Here is a 22,020-nt window from a genome sequence, read left to right on the forward strand (position 1 = left end):
GGCGGCAGCGCACGGAGACAAACCCACGCGGGTGGCCCCAGCAGCCGGAGCGCTGGCGGCTGCCGACGGCAGAGGGAGGCCTTGCATTTTGGAGAGCACGGGGCTCGCACCTCCGGGCCCCGTCGGGCTCCCCGACCCCCTCAGGGGCTGGCAGCGCGGGTGCAGCTCTCGCCCCCACACGTCGTGGCCAGAACTGCCCGCCGCCCCATCGCAGCCTCTCTTGGCGGCAGGAGCTGTGCTCTGCACCAGGATATTTCGGGTGCTTTGTGTAGCCGTGGGGCCGGAGAAGGTAAAAACAAGAATTTGCAGCAGACTTGCCACTCTGGAAGTGGTTAGTGTGTGCCTGCGAGCTCCTTTCCAGTCCACGGGGGTCTGGGACTGGGGCTGGTGGCAGGGCTGCTCTGTCCCCCTGGGGCTCAGCAGCTGCCGGAGCCCCGTGCTCTGGTGCAGGGTGGGACGGCTGAGAAACCACTGCTATTTCCAGCCCGTGAATCGTTGCAGAGCTTCCCGTCCCCCCTGGTCTCCTGCACTCTGTCCCGTAGCTTGCTGGCCCACCGGCAGGTCGGGTAGTTCTCCCTTGATCTCAGTTTTTCCTCTAGCACATGCAAGTTTTTTTTTTTCATGCACAGTGGTTGGAACAGATCTGATTATTAACATATCAGGAAGAACAGAGGAGCAGGTTTTGCTTCTTGAAAGAAAACACCTAATTGGGTTCCTTGTATGAGTGTCCCCTGTGTAACCACATCCGTGGCAGGTGGAGGAGCGGGGGGGCACCTGCACCAGCACCCGCCCGCTGCCCCCTGCACTGCGGGGTGCTGCGCCTCTGGAGCCCCACAAGAAATGGGGTGGACCTGGCCTCTGTGACTTGCATCCCTCAAGGCCTTTGGGATGCATTTTCCCCTGAACTTCAGGCTGATCCGGGGATGAGCTGTGCAGGTGGACACCTGCTGAAAGCCAGTTCTGCAGCAGAGGGATGGATCCAGCTCCAGAGCACGTGGCTGCAAGGGGAAGTTTGCTAAGGCATCTGGTCTCCGCAGGACGGCGTGTGGCTGGCCGGACAAGCTCTCCAAGCTGTTCCTGTCCCGAGGAAAGATTGACGGAGCTCAGAGCCCTGCACTGCAGCCGTGGCAGTGGAAAGCTTTGCTCCCCACTTCTGCATTTCGTGCGGGTTGTGGCTAAACAGTAACGTGGTCACCGGGGGCTGGCAGAGCGGTGTGTGATGGGTGAGTCACGAGTGGCCCGGCACCACGAGCCGTTTTCTTGGGTGGCAGGGCTGAGAGCAAGAAAGCATTCCCAGCAGGTCCTGTTCCTCCTCCTCTTGCAGCCGCCTGCTGCCGACAGCTGTCCCGGCGTGGAACTGAGCAGCTCCTGCAGCAGGTGGCTGGAACCGTGCCCTGAGCCCTTCCAGCGGGGAAATCCCCACGTGAGCCGGAGGGATGGGGCGAGCTGGAAGCCTTGGGCTGAGCTTTTTTAACTGCCAGGCTGTGGGGATGGCTCTGGCTCTGCTCACCGCTCCCTGAGCATCCGCTGGCAAGGCCTGGGCACCTTCCTGTGGGCACATGTCCCCTGGGGAGCGGAAAGCCAAAGGGACCATGTGCCTCGCTGGGGCTGTTTGACCCATGCTGCTGTGTCTGTGGGGAAGGAGACAGGGGGAGGCAGGAGGGAAGAAAACCGGAGGGGAGGTTGTGCTGCCTGAAACCTGCCCAGCAGAAGGGAGAAGCATGTCTGGGCAGGTGCTCCTGACCCCTGCCTAGGGTGGAGAGCCAGCAAGGGCTGTGCTGGATCCGTCTCACTCCTCCACAAGTCATTACCACTTCTCAGAGGATTAATAACCTGTGGCAAAGCGTGCTCCCCATACCAGGCTGTGCTTTGGAGCAGCGGGGCATAGTGGAGGCTCACCCTAACCTGCACCGCCGTCCACAGCAGTGGGGCTGGGACAAGGACAGCCACACGTGGAGGGCCTGGAGATCACCTGCTCAGCCTTCCTCCAGCCCCACTGCTGCAGGTCTCCCCGGCTTGGGCACAGAGGCTGTGGGTCTGTCGTGTGGCTCCTTGCCCCTGCTTCCCTCCTTGCCCCTGCTTTCTCTCTGTCTGGAGAGAAACCAGAAATGGCTTCACCATCACAGAATGTTTTGGGTGGGAAGGGATCTTTAAAGCCCATCCAGTCCACCCCCCTGCAAAGAGCAGGGACATCTCCAACCAGATCAGGTTGCTCAGAGTCCCGTCCAACCTGGCCTTGAATGTTTCCAGGGATGGGGCATCCACCACCTCTCTGGGGAACCTGTGCCAGTGTTCCACCATCCTCAGTGTAAAGAAATTTCTCCTTATGTCCACTCTGAATCTGCTTCCTTCTATTTTAAAAACCGTTACCCCTTTTCTTGTCACAGCAGACCCTGCTAAAGAGTCGTCATCTTCGTCTTCAGCAGCAGCAGCGGTTTCTCCGCCGGGACCCGGGCAGGCAGCGCGGTCGCCCCACTGAACGCAGCTCCGTGGACACCCCCCCAAGCAGTGCGGCCAGGCACCTGCCGAGCCCCCGCTCCGCCCCCGCCCGGCCCATTGGCTCCGGGCCCCAGGGGCGGCCCCGCACCGCCCGGACCGCCTCCCGCCCCCGCCCCCGGGTCCATATTAACGGGCGCAGCCGCCCCGCAGCAGGTGGTGGTGCTGGGGCTGCAAGATGCCGCGCTCTTTTTTAGTGAAGAAGCACTTCTCGGCCAGCAAGAAGCCCAACTACAGCGAGCTGGAGAGCCAGGCCGGTGCGTGGACGGCGCGTGGCGGGCCACGCCACGCCACGCGCGTGGGGCGTTCCGCGGAGCGGGGCGGGATCGCTTCACGTCTCCGTGCGGGAGCGAGTTACCGACTTTTTGCAGGGGTGCGGGGGTGTTTTCTTTCAATTTCATGCATCTCGGGCGGAGTGGAGTGGAGTGGGGTGGGGTGGGGTGGGGCACGACGCGGCGCGGCGCGGGATTCCCCGTGTCCCGGGATGTGGAGCCGCTCCCTGGTACCCCGGCGTGGGCGGGAGCGCCGGGAGCTTCCCCACGGGGTGGGCGCGAGTGTGCGAGGAGCTCTGTATGTGGGGGAAGCAGGGATGCGGGGTCCCTTTCGCCCCGTCCTTCGCAGCAGGGTAGGCAGGGGCGCCGAGCCCTCGTGGGATAGGGTCTCCTTTACCCCGGGGTGGGCTGGGGTCCCTTTGCTCCTCCAGCTCCGGGGTGGGGTGTAGTGCTCCCACGGGATGGGTCTCGTTGCCCCGGGGGTGGTGGGGGAACCCCGGGGGTGGGCTGGGCACCCTGCTCCCCTGAGTGGGGAACCCCACGGGAGTGGACCGGGGCCCCCTCGCCCCCATTCCCACAGGGGGCATCGGACCCCCGCTGAGCGCTGTGTCTCCCCCCTCCCCGCAGTGCTGGCTACCCCGCTGCTGTATGAGACGTGCCCGCTGCCTGTCATCCCCCCGCCCGAGGTGCTGGGCCCCGGTGCCTACTACCCACCGCTGGTGTGGGACGCGGGGCTGCTCTCCAGCCTCTTCCCGGGTGGCCCAGGCAGCGAGGCAGCGGGGGGCACGACCCCCGCCCTGGACCTGACCACACTCTCCAGTGAGGAAGATGAAGGCAAGAGTTCGGGGCCCCCCAGCCCAGCCTCGGCCCCCGCTGCCGCCGAGCGCTTCCGCTGCGCCCAGTGTGCCAAGGCGTACTCCACCTTCGCCGGGCTCTCCAAGCACAAGCAATTGCACTGCGACACCCAGGCCAGGAAATCCTTCAGCTGCAAGTACTGCGAGAAGGAGTATGTGAGCCTGGGGGCTCTCAAGATGCACATCCGGAGCCACACGCTGCCCTGCGTCTGCAAGATGTGCGGCAAGGCCTTCTCCCGGCCCTGGCTGCTGCAGGGCCACATCCGGACGCACACCGGTAACTCCGGCTCTCACCCCTCTCCCTCCCTCCCTTATCGCCTCCCGCTTCCCAGCTCTGTGGTCCCCAGCGAATCGGCAGGCCGAGTGTTATCTGGGAAGATAAGGGCTTCCCAAATCCCCTTGGCACATCTCTCTAAAATGTCCTTTAAATATCCTCTTGGCTGGAGCCAGGCGCAGGGTCAAGGCCCGGTTTGTAAATCTGCGCTGCTGCTGTTGGCAGTGTGCGTCCTGCGAGCCAGCCCATCTGCCCTGCTTTGGCTCTGTTTTGTAAATTGGGTTAAGAGACTGCTGGGGCACTCGAGGCATCCCTCCCTGCCTGTGCCAAGGGCTCCCCAGCCAGGGCAGTATCCGGCTGCCCACCACCGTGGCCTCCAGCCCACTGCTTGGCTCAAAACGCAGCCCGGCTCAGCTCGGCCCGCAGGCAGGTGCTGGGGGTGCGGGGCTGGTTGCCCCCTGCACCTGTTGGTTGCGGGTCTGCGTGCCGCAGCTGCAGCCCACCCCACCGCCCCGGCCGCCCGCACAATGCGTCTCCCGAGCGTCCTTTGTGGGGCTGCGGGGACAGTGTAATTGTTACTTGGCACTGATTTCACACCCTCTTTAACGTACTAAAGATGATGGCTGAAGGAAGCCGGGAAGACTTAATTGTGCTTTCCAAATTGAGCATAGGCATTTGTTTCCTCCAAAAGAGTCTTTCTGGGAGGAATTCGCCCTGGCCAGGCTTTTCAATGCGAGCCGGGCGGGAGAAGGGGGAGAGTGGAGTTCGGCAGAGGAAATAGCTGTGCTCACCCCCGGCTGGCGCCTTCCAGCCGCTGCCTGCCATGATATAATTAACACACAGCGATGATATAATTAATGCACAGTGCTTGGCTGTCCTGCCTCTCTGCAAACGGTTCGCTCGGCTGCGGGTGGGAGATGAAGTGTGCGTCTTCATTTGTACGTGCAACTGCCTTGCTGCTTGCAGATGCTCCCAGCATTAATTGGCCGTGGTTCGTAGGAGAGGTATTTCTGGGAGCAGGAAATTCCCAACTCGGCTTTTCCCGACGTGAACGCTGTACATACCTTGCCGGCCTTTCCCTCCGAACAATGACGGCCAGCGCTGCTTTTCGCTATGCTCCTCGCAAACTTTGGCTAATGAATGGCTCCTTCTTTGATATTCGCCGTGTGTTGATGCACTGGTTAATTGGGAGCCTTTCTCTTTGTTCCATAGGTGAAAAGCCCTTTTCCTGTACACACTGCAACCGGGCCTTCGCCGACCGCTCTAATCTCCGAGCCCACCTGCAGACCCATTCAGATGTAAAGAAGTACCAGTGCAAAACCTGCTCCCGGACTTTCTCCCGAATGTCCCTGCTCCACAAGCACGAGGAGACGGGCTGCTCCGGCTCTCGCTGAGGACTCCGACTCCATTCCCCCAGGCCTCTCACCACGCCAAAAAAAGACCAATATTCGAACTAGTTTCTGTAGGAGTTAGCTTCCTCCGTCGCCATCGCGGCGTGCGCCGGGCTGGATGCGGCCGCTCCGTCTCTCCAGACCCTCGCGCTCCTCGCTCGGTGCCTCCTGTGTGATGCAAAGGCCCTGACCCTCCTTCCGTCCCGGCGTCCGAGGGTGCAGGGTTGGACTCCGGTGCAAAGCGTGGGTGGCAAAGAGAGTGGGTGAAACTCGGGTGGGCGCAGCCCCGAGCCTGCAGCCCCTCAGCAGGTGCCCCCGCTCCCGCAGCACTCGGCACCTTGCAGGGCTGGACCTGCGCCCCGGCCCCTCTGCCGGCATCAAACGCTGCCACCATGTAGCTTCGGGGGCTTGGGGTTTTTTTGGTTTGATTTTTTTTTTTTTTTTTTTTTAAACTGTAACCACTTGGTAACTTTTAAGAACCAATATTTTTTTTAATGAAGGACAAAATGTTACCCCCCCTGCCCCGAGTGTATATAGGCCGCCTGTAGAAGGTGTAACTATGCAATAATACAGTATCCCAGTAGTTGTGAAGCAGCTGCTTCTCCCCCAGCACAATGACAATTTGCAATGCCTGCGAGATTAACAGTGTCCATAAAAGGCACGGGTAGCCATTTCAAACACCAACCCTGTTTACAGAGCAGCTATGCACTCAAGCACCTGTTAATATGACTCTTAACAACTGCTTTTCAAGAGAACTGTGACTAATAGCAGGCACTTGTCAGCCGATACAATGGTGGCCTGTCCCAAGGCTGCCCATCGACAGGTGTGTGCCAAAAGCCCTATTTATGGGTATTGACAGGTGCCTCCTGAATGCATCTTTCTTTGGACATTGTTTTCATGGAATCATTACAAAGAGGATGTTTACATTTCAAAGGTACACTGGTATTTATATTTTTGTGCCACAATTTTGTACTGAGGAAACTTTTTATATAATTATATACAGTTTATTGATATTCAATAAAATGGTTAATTTATAATAGGGTTTTGTGGGTGCTGAGGGTGAATACGCAGTGGTGGCTGGGGGGTGCTGTGGAGACCTGGGTGCTGGGCTCAGCTTCTGCTCCCACCCTGTACTCCGGGCCTCTAGCTGCAGGTGAATGGCGAGTGGCATTCAGGCGAGGCAATCTGTGCAGTGATTGCCTCTCGGGAGAGGAAAAGGCAAGCTGAGTCAGTTCCTGCCAAAGCGCTGGGGCTGGGGCAGCTGTGCGATGACACAGGCTGGGGGGTGATTGGGATGTTGGGGGGGGATCAGGATCCTGGGGGGGCATTAGGATGCTTGGGGGGATCAGGATGCTGGGAGTGCAATGGATCTCTCTCTTTCCATGTGGGAAAGTGCAAGGGCTTTCCCACAGCCTGCCTAGTTGGATGCTGGCTTCCCCACGGGGCTACTGAAGCCCCCATAGCCTGGCCATGTCCCTCAGCAGGACATGGAGCAGGGCTGTGCTGCAGGACAGGGGGCTGCCTCCGGCTCTTCAGCGGGCTCCTGGGCCTCCCTGGGGATGGCTACAGTGAGCTGGGGGCTCCGGGCGGGTGACCCGGTGATGCGGGTGGTGTGGCAGCGGAGGTGACACATCCTCTTGTCACAGCAGAGCCCTTCAGCAAGCGCAGGTGGGGCAGTCCCCAGCATGCCTACAGCCGGGAGGGGACGGAGGGGCAGGTGCTCCGGGACACCCCAGGTACCTGCCTCCAGGATTTCCATCATGAAACCAGCCCCAGTGCCCCGAACCACCTGCCTTCCACCTTCCCAGCCACTGCCGAATTTGGGGCGCAGCCAGTCTTGCTGCCTGCTTCCCACAGGGGCTGGGATTTTGTTCTTCTCCCCCTCGCATTCCTTCAGTGCCATCTCCAGGACATTGCTTTTAACCAGGGAATCAAAACGCGCACCCCCCCAGCACTCATCCCCCCTCCAGCCCACTGGCGTCCGGCTCCCCGCGCCTCTCCCGGGGCTGTTACGGAGCAGGAAGATGTGTGCGGCTGTAAAAGCGAGCAGAGCTGCTGCTCGGCCCTCCTTTAATTAAGAGCTTGCCCAGTATAAACCGACTTTCCCAGCCGAGTTGGACTCATTACTTGATTATTAAGCAGGGCAGGAAGTTTTGGGTTCACTCTGGTGTGCTTTTTTCTTCCTTTTCCCAACAGGAAGCGGGGGAGGGGCACTAATTACTTTCAGCTTTCCATCCATAAAATCCTGGAGCCCGCAAAAGCAGCTAAATAGTTAAAAAAAGACCAATTTTGGGAACGGACCACCTGCAGGGGCTGGAAAGGAGGGTGGAGGAGCGGGTAAGCGGGGCGCAGAAGGCCACCGAGCGCTGCGTGCCGGGGCGGCGCGGGCCATCCCGCCGGCCCCCGTCGGGGTTGGCTTTGCAGCTCTGACATGCAGGAGCCCTCGGTTCCTGCTTAGCGCCCAGGCCTGCAGTGTGCACCCAGCCGCACCGCATGGGCCGTGCCTTACCCCCGGCCACGCGTGTCACAGCTGTCACCGCTTCGGATGGGGACGCTTTCCCGCATCACGCAGGCTGTTGCTTCGTCTTAGAGATCCCTGCCAGCTCCCTCTCAATGGGTTGCAACTAATACTGGTTGGGCAGGCGATGAGAGTTGTGAGAAACCTCCTCCTTAGCAATCTTTCCTGCTCTCAGTTGTGTTCCTGGCTTTGTCCAGAGCCTGGCTGGGACGCGGGGCTTTCAGAGAGAAGGTACAAAATGGGTGGAGGACAGCCTAGGCTCTGGCTGACAAATCCTGCATTCAAACACAAATGCAGCCTTAAAACACTGGAAAAAAAAAAAAAGAAATGCTGCCTGTTCTGAATCACAAAAGCGCAGCCCACTGGTGCTTGGGCTGCTGCTGCATCTGGTCCCTGCCCTGCCCTGCACCAGCAGCCACTCAGACACTGTCCCCAGCTTGGGACAGTGCCTCTGACGTCCCCAAGGTATGCCCAGGTGCTGCCCCGTCCCCAGGTGATGGACGTAGCCCGGATCCCTTCTCTTCCGACCTGCTGCTCATTTTCTTACTGCAGAAATATTTCTGAGGGCACTTGGGGTGAGCAGAGGGCTGGGGCACGCGACAAGGACACCCAGCTCAAACCTGCTGCAGCCGTGGGCGATCCCCTCTGCCCCCGTGCAACTTTGGGGCTCTGTGATGGAAAACCGCACCCAGGAGCTGGGCCTGCGGATGAGTAGCAATCGCTTTTTTGTTTCATTTTCAGAAGGAAACCCCTCAGAGCAGCATCCCTGGCAGCAGTGCCACAGTCCCCTGCCCTTCAGCCCTTGTGCTTGCCAGAGCAAGGAGTGCTGCAGGGTGAAGCCAGAGGGTGCATGGTGTCATCAACCATTTTTCCCCTGTTTTTTCCCCCCTCTCTGTTTTAATGCCACAGGATCTAAACACACCGTAAAGCCGCTGCCCGCAGCCCGGCTGTTTCATCCAGGTAGCCCAGGCTGCAGTTTTGGTGGTGGGGGCAGTGGCGGGGGGGGGGTGATGCAGCCGGTGATTAACAGGAGGAACCATTTGGTGACCACCTTGTGTGACCATCTGTAACAGATTACGGTGTCAGCACTCGTAAAAGCCAGGATTCAATCAAGCTCCCGGCAGGTAGCGGGGGGCCCCGTGGTGCCGGGGTGCAGGCTGTGCCGGCTCTGGGCTGCCATGTTCCCGGGCGGCGGCACGGCCACAGCGTTGAGCGTTTGAACTCCGCCGTTTAATTTCCACGGACCTCCACAGGGCCTTTAAACAAGCACGTACGTCCCCTCGGCTCCTGGAGCCCTTTCAAAGGCTCCGAGGAAACCACAAAGTGCCTTTTCTTCCCAGAGAGGACTAGGGTTTTTTTTGCCCCCTCCCTGACCCAATGCAAAATTAAGGGTGTTTGGAAACCCACCCTGCCTTGGGACCCTCCTGTGGCAGAGAGCTGGGGCAGACGCACGCGGAGATACCGGGTTAAAAACGGCTTTAAGGCTTCCACATCACTCTATGAAATCGTCCTGTCTGTAGCCACACAGGGCGTCCCAGAGGGGATGAGAAGGGAAGCTGGTGGATTACAGCCCCCTTTACAAAAGCTAAGCTTCGTCTGCTTGGCGATTTGGGGGCTGCAGTTCCCAAAAGTGCCTTTTTTACCCCTTTCTGTCCCCATCTCTCTCAGGGACAGGCACAAGGCACGCCTGGCCCTGGTGCAGTGAGGGCAGAGAGCAGCTCCGGGGCCACTCTGCGCCCAAAGTCCTTGGCAAACCCACCATGGGCCATCTAGGCATTGGGAAGAGGAAAAATGGGAAAAGAAAAACTGAAAGGAGTATAAACACAAGGAACACGCTGAACCCATCTCACGCTCAGCTGAGCTGGGGGCTCCCTGCAGAGCTCAGCTCAAGGCGAGGAACCAGCAGCAAGCGGGGCACAGCCCTGCCACTGCCTCCCAAAACGCCTCCCCCCACCTCCAAGGCAGTAGGAAGGAAAAAAATGTTCCACTTTCTTCTCCTGTTGCTGCAAAACTGTCAGATAGAGATACTCTCTTCGTGATTTCCCGGATTCCCCGCAGCCTCTGGAGGAGAGTTTCCAGCATCCGAGCTGCAGCCCCAGGAGAAGGCAGCCAGAGCGCAGCCCCTACAAAGTGTAGCAGCCTAATTCTTCTTTTGGCTCTTACCTTACCTCGAAAAAGCTGAATAAACAAACAAAAAACAGGTAGGATCCAGGGAAAGGCCCGTTATTAAAGTCAGTGGCTGGATGGCTGTTTCTGATTCGGGGAAGGGAATGACTGGAGCTTTGCGGCAGAAGCTGGGACGGCTCGTAGGGCAATCAGCAGAGACAACACAGGTCTCCCACTCGAGATACCTGGGATTGCGGGAGGCCTTGGAAGATGCCGGATAAGAAGGGCAGCAGGTGCCGGTGCAGGGCTCGGGAGCCCCTGTCAACAGGCCGTGCTGGTGAAAGCCCCCGTCCATTAACAACTCGCCATAAGGAGCTGGGGCTCACAAACAAGCTGCAGGTGTAGCTATTGTTTTTCCAGCTCTGGGCTATTGACACGAGCAATAATCTCAAATTAATCTTTAATCGGATGATGAACTGATAGCATGGGGCTGGGGAGGTGCGAGTCTTCCCATGGAGACAAAGAGCATGAAAATACGGAGAGAGGGAGCCAGGGAGAGCTGGGGAAGGGATGTGAGGCTTGAGGGTTAAAATAAAGACGGTTTCTCTCTGCGGATGCAGGTGGTCTGGGTTGCAGCATCACCGTGGTCTTGCTGTCGGCTGCGCTCGCCTTTCTGAGGGCATTGCCTCTCTTCTGTGCCAGTGGGACGAGGGGCGATGCCTGCCCTAGGGCTGCACCGTGCCCGGACAAAGCATCGGCCACCTGCCAAAACAGCGTGGGCGCGCACGCCTCGCTGGCTCAAAAATCAGGCAGTAAATCCTCCTGGCAGAGGCTGGCTTTCCCCTGGGTGAAGCGAGCACAAACTCCTCTCCCCGAGCGCGCCGGGAGGCTCCACTCACCCGCGGGGTTGAGAAACACCTTCCTGGGGCTGCCTCACCCTCCAACTATTTATGTCCCCAGCACAAATGTCGTGGCCGGCAGGAGGACGGGCAGCGCCCAGCTGTGCTGCCGGGGGTTTGGGAGACCGCAGAGGGACGGACGAGCCCAATGCTGTTGCGGGTTAAACGGTTGTTCCTCCTCTCTCGCTCTCAGCTGGTCCTGGCGATGGGGAAAGGTTTGGGCGCTGCTCATGCAGGGTGGCAGTGGGTCCACGTCCCCAGGCCGGTGCAGATGGGTGACGCTGAGCACACAGCCCGGCGCAGCCACGGAGCCCCGCTGCAGAGACAGCCTCGCCAGAGCCCCGAGCACTCCGCAACCCACTCTGCTAATGCAGTGGGCTAAGAACAAAAGCCGTAAAGCTGCTATGTTTAATTTCTCCACCTGAAGATGAACATTTTGGCACGAGGGACATGAGTGTGCACGCCAGCGACCCACGTCCTCCCCATGACAAGAAGTGCAAGAGTTACCAGCCTGCGCCGACGGCTTTACAATAGCAATGCTGTGCTGTAACTTGTTGGAGATCTGCCTAGAAAATCATCAGAAAGTATTTTAAATCCAGCATAACATACATATTTATGGATCACCTTCTGTTTTACTGGGCTCCCTGAAAGCAATGCGAGGCCTGTTTTACTTTTCTCAATAAAAAGGCTCACATTTCACATGCGAGGAGATTGGCGTCTCCCGAGCTAATTAATCCGGGTTCCCCTCCACCTCCGCATTTTCCACGCAGGGTTATGCTGGCGACACTTTGTCTGTGGCCGCGGCGGGCAGGACGGTGTTGCGCATTCACCCTCCTTGGCCGGCGATGCGCTGGAGGCAGAACAGGGCAAGGCGAGGAAGTGGCGGCGTGTCGCGGCACGGAGTCACGGCCCGTTATAAAGAGCTTCAAGGGCCTGCATTATGTCATTACTCAATTAGCCTGTTGGTAATAGCACTTCATTAGAGAGACAGTTCCTATTCACTGGCCCTAATCCACTTTCTAAAGACAGGGCTGGAGCCATTGATCGCTTTTCCCGCTTTCCCGAAGACGCAGAAAGCGGGTTTGGAGAGCGGCCCAGCGGCAGGCAGGGGGGAGCGATCCCACCGCCACCCTAAAACCGCGACAGGGACAGCAGCGCCCAGCTTGGGCAACTTGGGGGTGCAGAGCACCTGCTCTGCTCACCAGCCTCAGAAATCAGGCTGTTAACAAACAGGGAACAAAAAAGTTCTAGTGTCAAACCAGAGGCGACTGCAGCTGGGGACGTGACCCCTCCTCGCCCAGCCGGATGCGATGGCCGAGCCGGTGCTGGGGATGCAGCGCCTGTGCAGCCCGCGCCTCACTGACGTCCACACTGGGGACAAAAAGAAAAAGCTGAAAAGCTGCTCTTCACCTTTTTTTTTTTCCTTTCTTTTCTCTTTTTTTTTTTTTTTCAAATTTCTCCCCCCTCCGCTCTGTGTCATGCAATGCTCAGTGGAAACTGAAGCGGGGTAGGAAGTGGCGCGAGCGCTGTGCGCAGGAAACCGATGTGTGTCAGGAAAGGATGTCAGCGCCGGTGGTGGGACCGAGGGGCGAGCAGCCAGTGCGGGAGCTGCCCCCGCCACGCTGGTGACTGATGAGAGGGGCAGGAAGCGAAACGGAGCCCTTCCTCTAGAAATAAAGGGGTCTGCTTCCACTTGAGGTGGTGGCAAAGCAAACCCGGAGGCACAGGGAGCTCCCGGCCAGCACAGCGGTGCCCAGCCGGAGCAACACCATGGGGCTGGGAAGCATACCCCATGTCCTGCCCACCCCATTGGCTTCAAAGCCAGTGGGCTCCTGCACCCCACAGGGACCTGGTGTCCCAAATCCCCGCGCCCCCCAACGGCTACAGCATCCTCAGCTACGGCTCCGTGTGAGGCTGCTGTGCAGCTGCTGCCTGGGGCCTCATCTTGCCACAGCCCCCGCTGGGACACCAGCCCACGGGCACCTCGCCCGCCCCACGTCCTCCTTCTCTGGGCTCTGGGTGGGCGAGGTGCCTGCCAGGTGCCCCCTTCATGCCGTGCTGCCACAGGAGGTGCTGGGCTTGGGAGTGTTCCCTCCTCCATAAAAAATAACCATTGCTCAGACCTCAGAAAGATGCAGCCTAAGCACGGAAGTTATTTTAGGTCAAAAGAAGTACCTGGGTAGGAAAGTTTACTGCCCTGGTTACGGCAGTTGCTGTCTGTGATCAATATCATCCAAATTTTCCCCTCCAAAACCTCACTTTACAGCAACAGCCTTCCATCGTCACTTGCACTGGGCTGGAGGGCAGCAACGTGAGAGCAAGGGCTCTCCCCATTTGCTGGAGAAATCAATAGTTATCAGTATTTGTGCCTCAGACGAGGACTCGAAGGCCAGTTTTTAAATGCAGACACCGTGGTAGATGGCAACTGGTTTCCCTCAAACGGTCTCCAGAGCACCCCAGGAGCCAGAACATTGGCTGGCACGTGCCTGAAGAACAGGGACTGCGGTCTTCCCCGGCTGCAGGGGAGGAAGGGAGGGCTGGGCCGTCACACACCGTCACCCATCGGAAAGTCCAAATCGTCCACGATTTAAGTAAACACCTTGTTTTCATTCAAACCCTTTTGCCATTTCATAATACTGGCTACTTCTCTCTGAAAGGAAATAGCTGTCCCATAAATAAATGAAGGTGGGAGGGAGCGTGGGGGAGGCTGCGAGCGCAGGCGAGGCAGATGCAGAAAGCTTTTCCCGACATGCCCCAGCACATGGCCGGAGGATAACATCAATAAACGGAAGAGCAGAGAGGGGCCACGGTGCACACACGTGCCAAGGAGCCGCTTGCACATGGCTGTGGCTGGGGCACCCCCAACCCTCCCCTTGTCACCCTCCAAGCATCCTCCTCACGAGCATCCTCCTGGGTGGCAGCCCCTGCATGGCAGGGGCATGCTGAGAGTGTTCCCCATGGTAAGCCCCCCGCACCAAGCCCCGAGCCCGGGCTCCTGGGCACCCGGAGCTGTTTCCCTGCAGCAATGGGAGCCCTGGACTGGGGGGACCTGCAAAACCATCTTGTGGCACTGAGCAAGGTCAGGTCGGCAGTGCAGGGAACAGCCAGGCAGGTGTTGGTACGGCATCCCGGCTCCGACACCGACTGCATCCTTGGTTGTGGCACGTCATCTCCACGTGCACTCCTCTCTGTGCGCAGTGGGAAACATCATACCGCAGCTGCAGCTGTAAGCAGCTCTCCGGTCCGGCGGTGGGGAGCAGGAGTGCCCAGCAGACAAGCCAAAACATGAGAAGGGGCACCAGGACCAGCACCCTCCCAGGGGACCCTCACCGGCAGCCCCACGGGGAAGCCCAGGACCTGCTGGCCCTATGTACATGTGGGTCAGGGCTCTGCCAGCTGCGAGCTTCTCTGCTGGCCCAGCCTCAGCGCTGAGCCATTAATAACCAGCTCTAGTTTGTCTCTCCAGCCCACAGCCCCTCTTTTCTTTCAAAACCAAGCTGCGATGGGAATGAATTATCTCTCATCTTTTTCATTTTCCCTCTGTCTCTGCTGCTGGCAAATTAACAGCTTCCCTTGATGCCAAACGGTCTGCAGTTTATCTCCTGAAGCGCAAGTTTCACTCCCAATCTGCACTGGGGAAACTTGAAGTAATTGCAGAAAACTATTCTGAAAGGGATCCAGCAGCAAAGAAGTCAAATAAATAGGGACCATATGCACCACGCCAGTCAGAGGCGCCGCACAAAGATGCTCTCATTCGCAATGCTCGGCTCGCCTGCCCCGCACACAGGGCTCTGCTCTGGTATGGAAACTTTCTCAGGGGTGGTTTGCGGTGCCCAAAGCTGACCAGGTTTCCAGACTGAGTTTTGCACGTGTGCTTGCTGGGGGTGTTTTCGTCCAGGGTTTAGCTGGCTCTTGGTGGAGGATGGAGAAGAGCTGGTTGCTAGCCCAGGGAACAGCTGCTGGCAGGTATTTCAACCGGCCTCTGGGTGCAACGGCGCGGGGAGGATTCCCAGTGCACTGTGAAGGATGCTTCACAAGGGCCCCCTTTTGCAGTTGGGCTGCGTGGGGTCTTGCCAACATGGTCTCATTCCAGCCAAGACAGAGACTTGGGCTTCCTCAGGTGCGCCAGGCTTGACTACTTTGCTTCCCGTGACACATTTTCCCCCATAAAATGGGGTGCAGACAGCGTGAGGTCTGTCAGCTCACAGCCAGGCTCCTGGTGCTGGGCCTGGGGTGTGCTACCAAGCAGGATCCGGCCCCAGACCCACACCACGATGGTTGGCCATGGCCCTTGGCGGCTCTACAAGGAAGGGCAGATGTGGATGCAAAGCATGGCCTAAAGCAGATGATGCTGGGACCTTTGATCCCTGTGCAGCCCAGCCCCGCCTGGTCATGCACATGGATTTTGAGTGTCCCCTCAGTCCCCGTTGGCCAGGCCAACGCTGCCTCGCTGCTCAGGGCTGTGGGGCTGCCAGCCCCGTTCCTCCCCAGCTGGGAGAGGCAGCAGCCAAAAGGCTCATCCTGCAGCCACCTTCACCCAGTCCCTGCTTTACATCAAGGAGCCCCAGTGCAGATCAAAGCACTCTGAGGTTTTCCTTGTGCAGCCTGAAGTGCTCTCAGAGGGCAACACGCAGCTGTCAGCAGCCCCTGGCCGAGGGGATGGGGTTGTCCCCGCTCCATCACAGCCACCTCCTTATCACTGCTCCTCCAGCAGGCAGGCGCTCGGCCGGCTCTGCAGACCCTCGGCATCTCTCACACCGAGCTCCGGCACCGGCTGCCCGCTGCAGCGCCCGCGTTTGCAGCTCCCCTGCCCCTTGCTAAGGTGCTGCCGGATCTCCTCTTGCTCAGCATCGCCTGCGCTTGCCCACGGATGGAGCGTGACAGCAGTGCTTGGCACAGTAGAGCTGGGAGGTGACGGTGCACGGCCCCTCCTGGGGGGCATGAAGCGCTTGGACTCCTGTTACCGTCGACTATCTGGGAAAATACTGTGCTCAGACAGAAGGAAGGAAAATAATAATGGCTAATGCTTCCAAAAGTAGTTTGGGGAGCCTCAAATTAGAAAGCCAAAATTGAGTTCCCTTGAAGAAGCTATTTTCCAGAGGCTTCTCCAAACTGTCTAGAGGAGGCATCCGTCATCTGGCAGCAGCAGCATTTGCCATTTCTGCGCGCTGTGGCCAGGAACTGCTAGTTAAGACGCCTGCCTGCCCGCCTGGCGCTGGGGCTGCCCATCACAGTGCGGCGAGGAGTCGTCTCACGAAACCCTCTGGCTCTCGGATGGGTCAGCCGGTGCCAGCGACACAGGGCTAATGTTACCCCAGGCTCGGGATGTTACCACCAGTGAGGTTTCCGAAAATAGTCTCTGGCACCCCTCCTCTCTGCTGGGCCAGGCCAAGCATCTCTGAGACTTACTTCCAGCTTCCCCATAGCCTGGGTGGGAAGAGGAGCCTCTCCCCATCCACGCTGCCTTGGCCCCCCTCCACCTCGCTGCCCTCCGTCCCCCCGCGCTGCCGCCCAGCCCCACAGCTCTCCCGAGGGCCATGCTGAAGGCAACCCGCGTATATAAAATTAGCACCCTGGCAGGAGGCTGCGAGGGGAAACCTGCCCTGGGCGGCCGCAATGGGAAGCAGATGCTCTGTGATTAACCCCACATGCGCGGGGCAGCGCCGTCCTGCGAGAGGGGCTGTGGTGCCCGGGCCGGGGACAGAGGGCACGTACTGGAGCAAAGGCTGCTTTGGGCAGGGACGGCTCAGGATGGGAGCCGGCAGAGGGGCTGGATGCAACCTGGCTGCCGCTGTCCTGGGTTGGTGAGGGCTGGCAAGATGGAGCCCTGGGAGCTGCCTCTGTCCCCCCTGCATGTCCATGAGTGATGGTCAGGGTGGAAATGGTCTCAGACAAAGTGCAGCTCCCTTGATGGCAACACTCTCTGCTTGCAGAAGCCAAACTGGACTTTTCAGCTCCATCAGGCCAAGAGGACTATGTGAGACGAGGGCCAGGGAGCTGCGTCTTGAAAGTTTTTGCTGCCAGGGATGAAGCAGTGGAGGCCAGGAGGGCGAGGAGAGCCCATCCTCCTGGAGAATCGTCCCCAGCACAAATGCCATTTGCAGACCACTTGGAGGAACAAGCGTCCAGCTGCAGCCAGCAGCTCGATTCCCCAAACCTTCCCCCACCATGCGGCCCCGCGTCACCGGAATGTTGTATCTCTTCCCTGCAGAAAAGGATGCAGCAAAATTTCAAAGTCCAGAGGCCAATGACCCCGGCCGGGCCTCTCCTGCACGGCCGTGTTTGGAGGTGCAGAGGGAAGATGCAGGTTTGTCGTCTGCAGTCGCCTCTTGCACTGTCCGGGGAATTAAAAGCCTGCACGGACAAGCTGTGTAACCTGAGAGCTATTTTCTAGATAAGATCTAGGCTAAGGTGGGCCAGTTTGCAAGGTCAGGTCACAGGGGGCTTGCTGACCCCTCCAAACACCAGCTCGGGACCCCAGCACCAGCAGACGAGGGAAGATGCTCATCAGCGTTGCTGGCTTCATTTCTTCTCGTTTTCTTCCCTTTCATGGTTTTGTCTCTGAAGGGGGGGAAGTCCCCACTTATCTCCTGCCCTCTCCAGCCTCCCCAGTGTGGTTTCTCCAGCCTTGCAATAAGCGATGGCCATTTCTGTTTCTTCTCAAGACATTTTTCCACCCACCCTCTCTGGCCCTGGTGGGAATTGTCAGCCTCAAGATAACGAGAAGGATGAATTGTTCATACAGGATGTTGCATGAAGCCCAAGTGCTATTTGCAGGCAATTTTAATAAGTAATAATAAGGAGAGAGAACTCCAAAGGAAGTAACCTGGTACAGCAGACAAGGCAGATTTATCAAGGCAGGGAGGAAATACTCCCCAGAAATGAATCTGGCATGAGTTCCTGCACACCAGTCCCACGATCCTGTCTGCCACCACAGGCAACTCTTATCTGAAACAGTCCAGTGTTTAAAATAGACTGAAAAATAAATAGTCTTCCAGCGCGACTGATCCTCCAGAGCCTGCAGTTCATCCCAGCAGCATTTACAGTTTTCTCTGGAGTGTTTCCGACATGTACTTCAAGGCCTTCCAACTCCTTTCTCCTCCCCTGCTTCTGACATTAATGAACCTTAAGGGATTCTTAAAGCACGTTTTATGTGGATGTATTTTTAAGCAGGAGAAGGAGAGAGCGGTTCCCAGCCCTCCGTGCCCGGGGTGAACGGAGAGTGGCTTTGCGAGGCGCACTCCAAACAGGAATCCATCAAACGCCAGGGCTAAGTGTTGCTGCAGCAGCTCCGCAAGCCGTGAAGTTGTTTAATGTTCATTGTTCACAGCTGTGTCACCCTAATAGAGTATTTTATTGTTTTTCCAGTTGTACTTAAAACCATCATTCATTATCCTGCCCAGCCAGCGAGCGCCTCACCTTTAATTGATGACACGAGACGAAACGCCTGGTCAAAGTTTCCAGTGTCTCCACCACAACTGGGACTGGCTGCCTGCCACCCCAGACCCTGCCGACGCGGTTCGGCCCCAGCGGGTGACCCCCCTCCATGGTGAGGGGGACGCGGTCGCTGGGAGCTCCGGTCCCCCCATGGTGCAGGTCCCGGGGGAGCAGGGGGCTGTCGCTGCAGACCCTGCATGGAGCAGTGGTTGCACCCGGGCTGGGGCACCAGCTCTGTGCAGGAACCCTGAGGAGAGAGCGGATGCCTTGAGGTGCTGGAGATGCTGCAAGCCACCCCCGGGGCTGTGACGAGGACAAGTCTGGGCGACAGCAAAGCCCGCTGGGCTGTCCCTGCCCGCCTGGAGAGCAAGGCGCCAGCGGCCATCGCCTTGTCCTGATTGAATCAGCCCTGACCTGAGCCCCTTATCGCCAATGAGGGCCAGGCAGAGGCGAGGTCCAAACAGCCCCGGTGCCTGCACACCCCGCTGCGCCCAGCTGCCATCAGTGTCACCTCCCGTGGGTATGCTTTGCTAGGTCTAACAGCCCCGAAGCACGGCTTTTTGGCCAGCCGAGCCATTCTCCCACCCTGTCCCCACACGCCAGGCTGGCCCATCCCCTGTCCTGCCCCGAACCACCCCGACGCCCGCCCGCCCCGCGGGCCCTTACATGATGTTCGCAGATGACAACTAATTGCAGTGACTAACATTTTTGCCGGAAAGCAGCCCTTTTTGCAAGCAGGGAAGTCTCCCTGCTCTGTGTAAGTCCTGACAGAATCTCTACAGTAGTTAAAAGGGACGGCATTAAAGAAAAATAACTTAAACAACCCTGAAGTGAAGGGCCTGTAATTTATTTACTCCCTCCAATGAATGCTGGTTGCAAATCACTCTGTATAAAAATAACTCCTTTCTCCAACTTTTGATCTCTGATATTCCTGTATTTCCCTGGGGAAAATGTAAATCTATGAACTTATTACTAATGTTTCCTGTCCCTGACAGTGGAGCCAGTTGATATTTTACTTGAGAAGCCAGAGAGAAAAAAAAAAGGCAGCATAAACTTAATGACTACGGACTGTTTCCAATCTTAGTTTCACTTTTCAGATGGAGAGTTTCCATCTTACAACAGGGAGAGGGAGATTTTAAAATAAAACATGATTTAACTTTAGCCAAACTTCCTCCCGGTGTTTATGCTTTTGGCTCGGGGCTTGATCCATTTAAAGCTGGTTCCTTTTGAAGCAGCCCGGGCTCATCACTACGCGTCAACATGACAGCTTGGAAATTGTCTGTTCCACTTCTGGATTTGAATTCCCCGGTCTCTGCCTGCCCTGCTGCCCTCCTGCCTTGGGGAACGGCTCCTGGCTCCTCCTCGCCCGTGCGGGGTGGGTGACGGTGCTGCGGTGGCACCTTGCACTGACTGGGCATCCCCTCGGTGCTGCTGCGGGCACCCGGCTTGGCTGTACAGAGCATGGCTGTATAAAGCATCCCTGTGTCACTGCTGTCCCCAACCATGGCCATTTCATAGCCCCAAAGCTACATCCAGGAGCAGCTGGTAGGGATGTGCGGGGCAGGAGCTCAGGGGTCTAAAAAATGTTTAGAAAGTTTCTGAATTGTCTCATTTTAGCGTGTTCCCCCCCAAAACTAAACACGTTTCTAGTTCACAACAGGCTTTGCTAGGAAATGCAAGCTCTTAGTGGGAAGCTTTGCTCAGCCTGCTGTGCTCCTGCCCAGGTACAGTGGGATCTCTGTGACATTTTTCAGGTTTTTTCCTATTTCAGGAGCATGCTCTGCCCACTCCTGTGGTCCCCTGCCCTGTAGAGCTTCCCACTCCCGCTCCGCTCAGCCCCCGCTGTGCCCGCTCGGGGCTGGGTGCTGGGGGGACCTGGGGGTGCCAGGGAGATGGGTGACGCGGAGGGAGCCTGGCCCCGCGGCCGCTGGCCAGAGCGAGCGGCAGACCTGACGCCAGGCATGGAAGCCGGCTCCCGTAGGAGCAATTCAGGCGCTGTTTTAACGTCAGCCAAAACGCAGGGAATAAAAGGAACTTTAATGGGGTCTAAGTTGAGCTGTGCACCCTGGAGGATTCCTGGCCGCCTCTGTTCGTGTCAGATAAATAGCCCTGTGACTGCAGCAGTGTTTAACATCCCCTCTCATTATCTCACTGGCATCCCTGGGCTCCTGCAGGGATTGCGGCCAGACCCTGGCCACATCTCCCCCTCAGCCCTGTCCCGCTAGCTGGGCTGCAGCAGCGCTTAGGAGCGATTTTGAAACACAGGCTGATCCCGGGCTTAGGAGAAGAGGCTACAAGCTGAGCTCAGCGCTGGTCCCACTGCAGGGCGAGTGCCTTCCCCTGCCGTTGGCAGAGCCCCTGGGCCACGTCCCTGAGGCAAGGTGCCACGGGCTGGCCAGGCAGACATGGTGTCAGCCTCAGTCCACTCTTTGCCTCAGTTTCCCCACCTGTAGTACAGCCTTTGTGAACCTGCCTGTTTTGTTCTAAAGAGCTTTGAAGCTTAAAGCTGAAAAAAAAGCATCTTACACATAGGTGATCAAAGTATTATTGTTATTAATAATTAACACTTATTAAGCCTAATAAGCATCATCAGCCATTCTGGCATCCCAAAGGGTCTGTTGGAAGGAAGGGTCCTTATGTCCCATGTCCCGTGCCCTGTGTCCCTGCCCCAGCGGGTGCCATCGGCCGTCCTCTCTCTCAGGCTTCTGCCCAGCATCTCCACCTCTGCTGGGAAGGGGTTGATTTTCCTGACTGGGAGGGCTGGAGAGAAATACCACCTTTGGGAACGACCCCAGGTCCAGCATCACCCTCTGCAAGAGGGGCTGGGGGCAAGGACCCATCTGGCTCCTGGGGTGTGGAGGGGGGGGTGTCTTTCCCCCCCAGCTGATGATGCGAGTGCACAAACACTTTCTGAAGCAAATGCTGTCTCGCTCACACCCGGCTCCATGCGGGACCCAGCGGTACAGAAGCAGGTGAAAACATCATCGAACTGGCCCCACTGCCTGGATTGTCCCCACGGGGTTTAGGGGGTGACCCTCGCACAGACCCCCGATACCCTCGGGATGAGGGCGGTGGAGTCCTGCAGCGTGCTCTTCTCCATCCCAGTGGCTTTTCCATCCAGGTTGCTGTCTGATGCATGTGGCTCCCTGGACCTTTCAGATCCACTACAGAACTGCTTCCCATCCCCATTCAGCTACAAAAGGCACTTTATTAACACACATCTTGCACAGCAGATGTGTCTGCTGGCAGTCAGACACTCCTCAATAAGCCAAACCCTAGCAGCTCGTCTTCCACATCTGCCCCACTTTCCAATGAAGTGTGGCTCCGACCAGCAACCCCGCTTTGCTGACCAGAGCAGAGCATCCCAGCTCAAGTGCTGACGCTCGCGCTTTTTCTCAGCAGTAAAAGCCCCAGAGTATCTCAGTTGTTCTGCACCAGCTCTTTGCACAGGTAAGCACATTGCCTGGGAAATGTGGTGACAGAGACACATCCCTCACGCTGCAGCTGGCTGGGAAGCCTCCCAGTTACAAGAGCCAGTGTCCCCCGCACCCCAAAATGTGCCAGTCAGCCTGAGGAAGAGGGTTGGCTCTGGGTTATGTGACTGCCCACACTCTGGGGTCCTTTCATCAACTCTTGGAGCTGTTTTTTGGCACTGTGGGCTCCTCATGTTGCACTGACCACAAATGTGAGGCTGAACAGGCCTGGGGCCCCAGACAAGCAGGGCATTGGCATTTCCACCATCTCCCCTTGTCTCTGAGCAATGCTAACGCCTC

The 22,020-nt window shown here is 58.0% G+C and overlaps 1 protein-coding gene across 1 annotated transcript; it reads left to right on the forward strand.

Annotated features, from left to right (window-relative positions):
* Positions 1-2,670: 2,670 nt before the first annotated feature.
* SNAI1 (snail family transcriptional repressor 1) lies at positions 2,671-6,329 on the forward strand. The gene is made up of 3 exons (XM_086760700.1): positions 2,671-2,753; positions 3,396-3,899; positions 5,109-6,329. Exons 1-3 carry the CDS (start codon positions 2,675-2,677, stop codon positions 5,288-5,290), a joined length of 765 nt encoding a protein of 254 aa, XP_086616826.1. The 5' UTR covers positions 2,671-2,674; the 3' UTR covers positions 5,291-6,329.
* The last annotated feature ends 15,691 nt before the right edge of the window (positions 6,330-22,020 follow it).

Source organism: Chlamydotis macqueenii, chromosome 16 (assembly GCF_036417535.1).
Source record: "Chlamydotis macqueenii isolate bChlMac1 chromosome 16, bChlMac1.mat, whole genome shotgun sequence".
In the NCBI taxonomy this organism is placed as follows: domain Eukaryota; kingdom Metazoa; phylum Chordata; class Aves; order Otidiformes; family Otididae; genus Chlamydotis; species Chlamydotis macqueenii.

Bases quoted from the DNA above. Each gene is read 5' to 3' on its own strand.
- SNAI1 (XM_086760700.1), top strand. From the start codon at position 2,675: ATGCCGCGCTCTTTTTTAGTGAAGAAGCACTTCTCGGCCAGCAAGAAG. The intron at 2,754-3,395 runs GTGCGTGGACGG...CCCTCCCCGCAG, and splicing joins CGAGCTGGAGAGCCAGGCCG to TGCTGGCTACCCCGCTGCTG. The intron at 3,900-5,108 runs GTAACTCCGGCT...TTTGTTCCATAG, and splicing joins CCACATCCGGACGCACACCG to GTGAAAAGCCCTTTTCCTGT.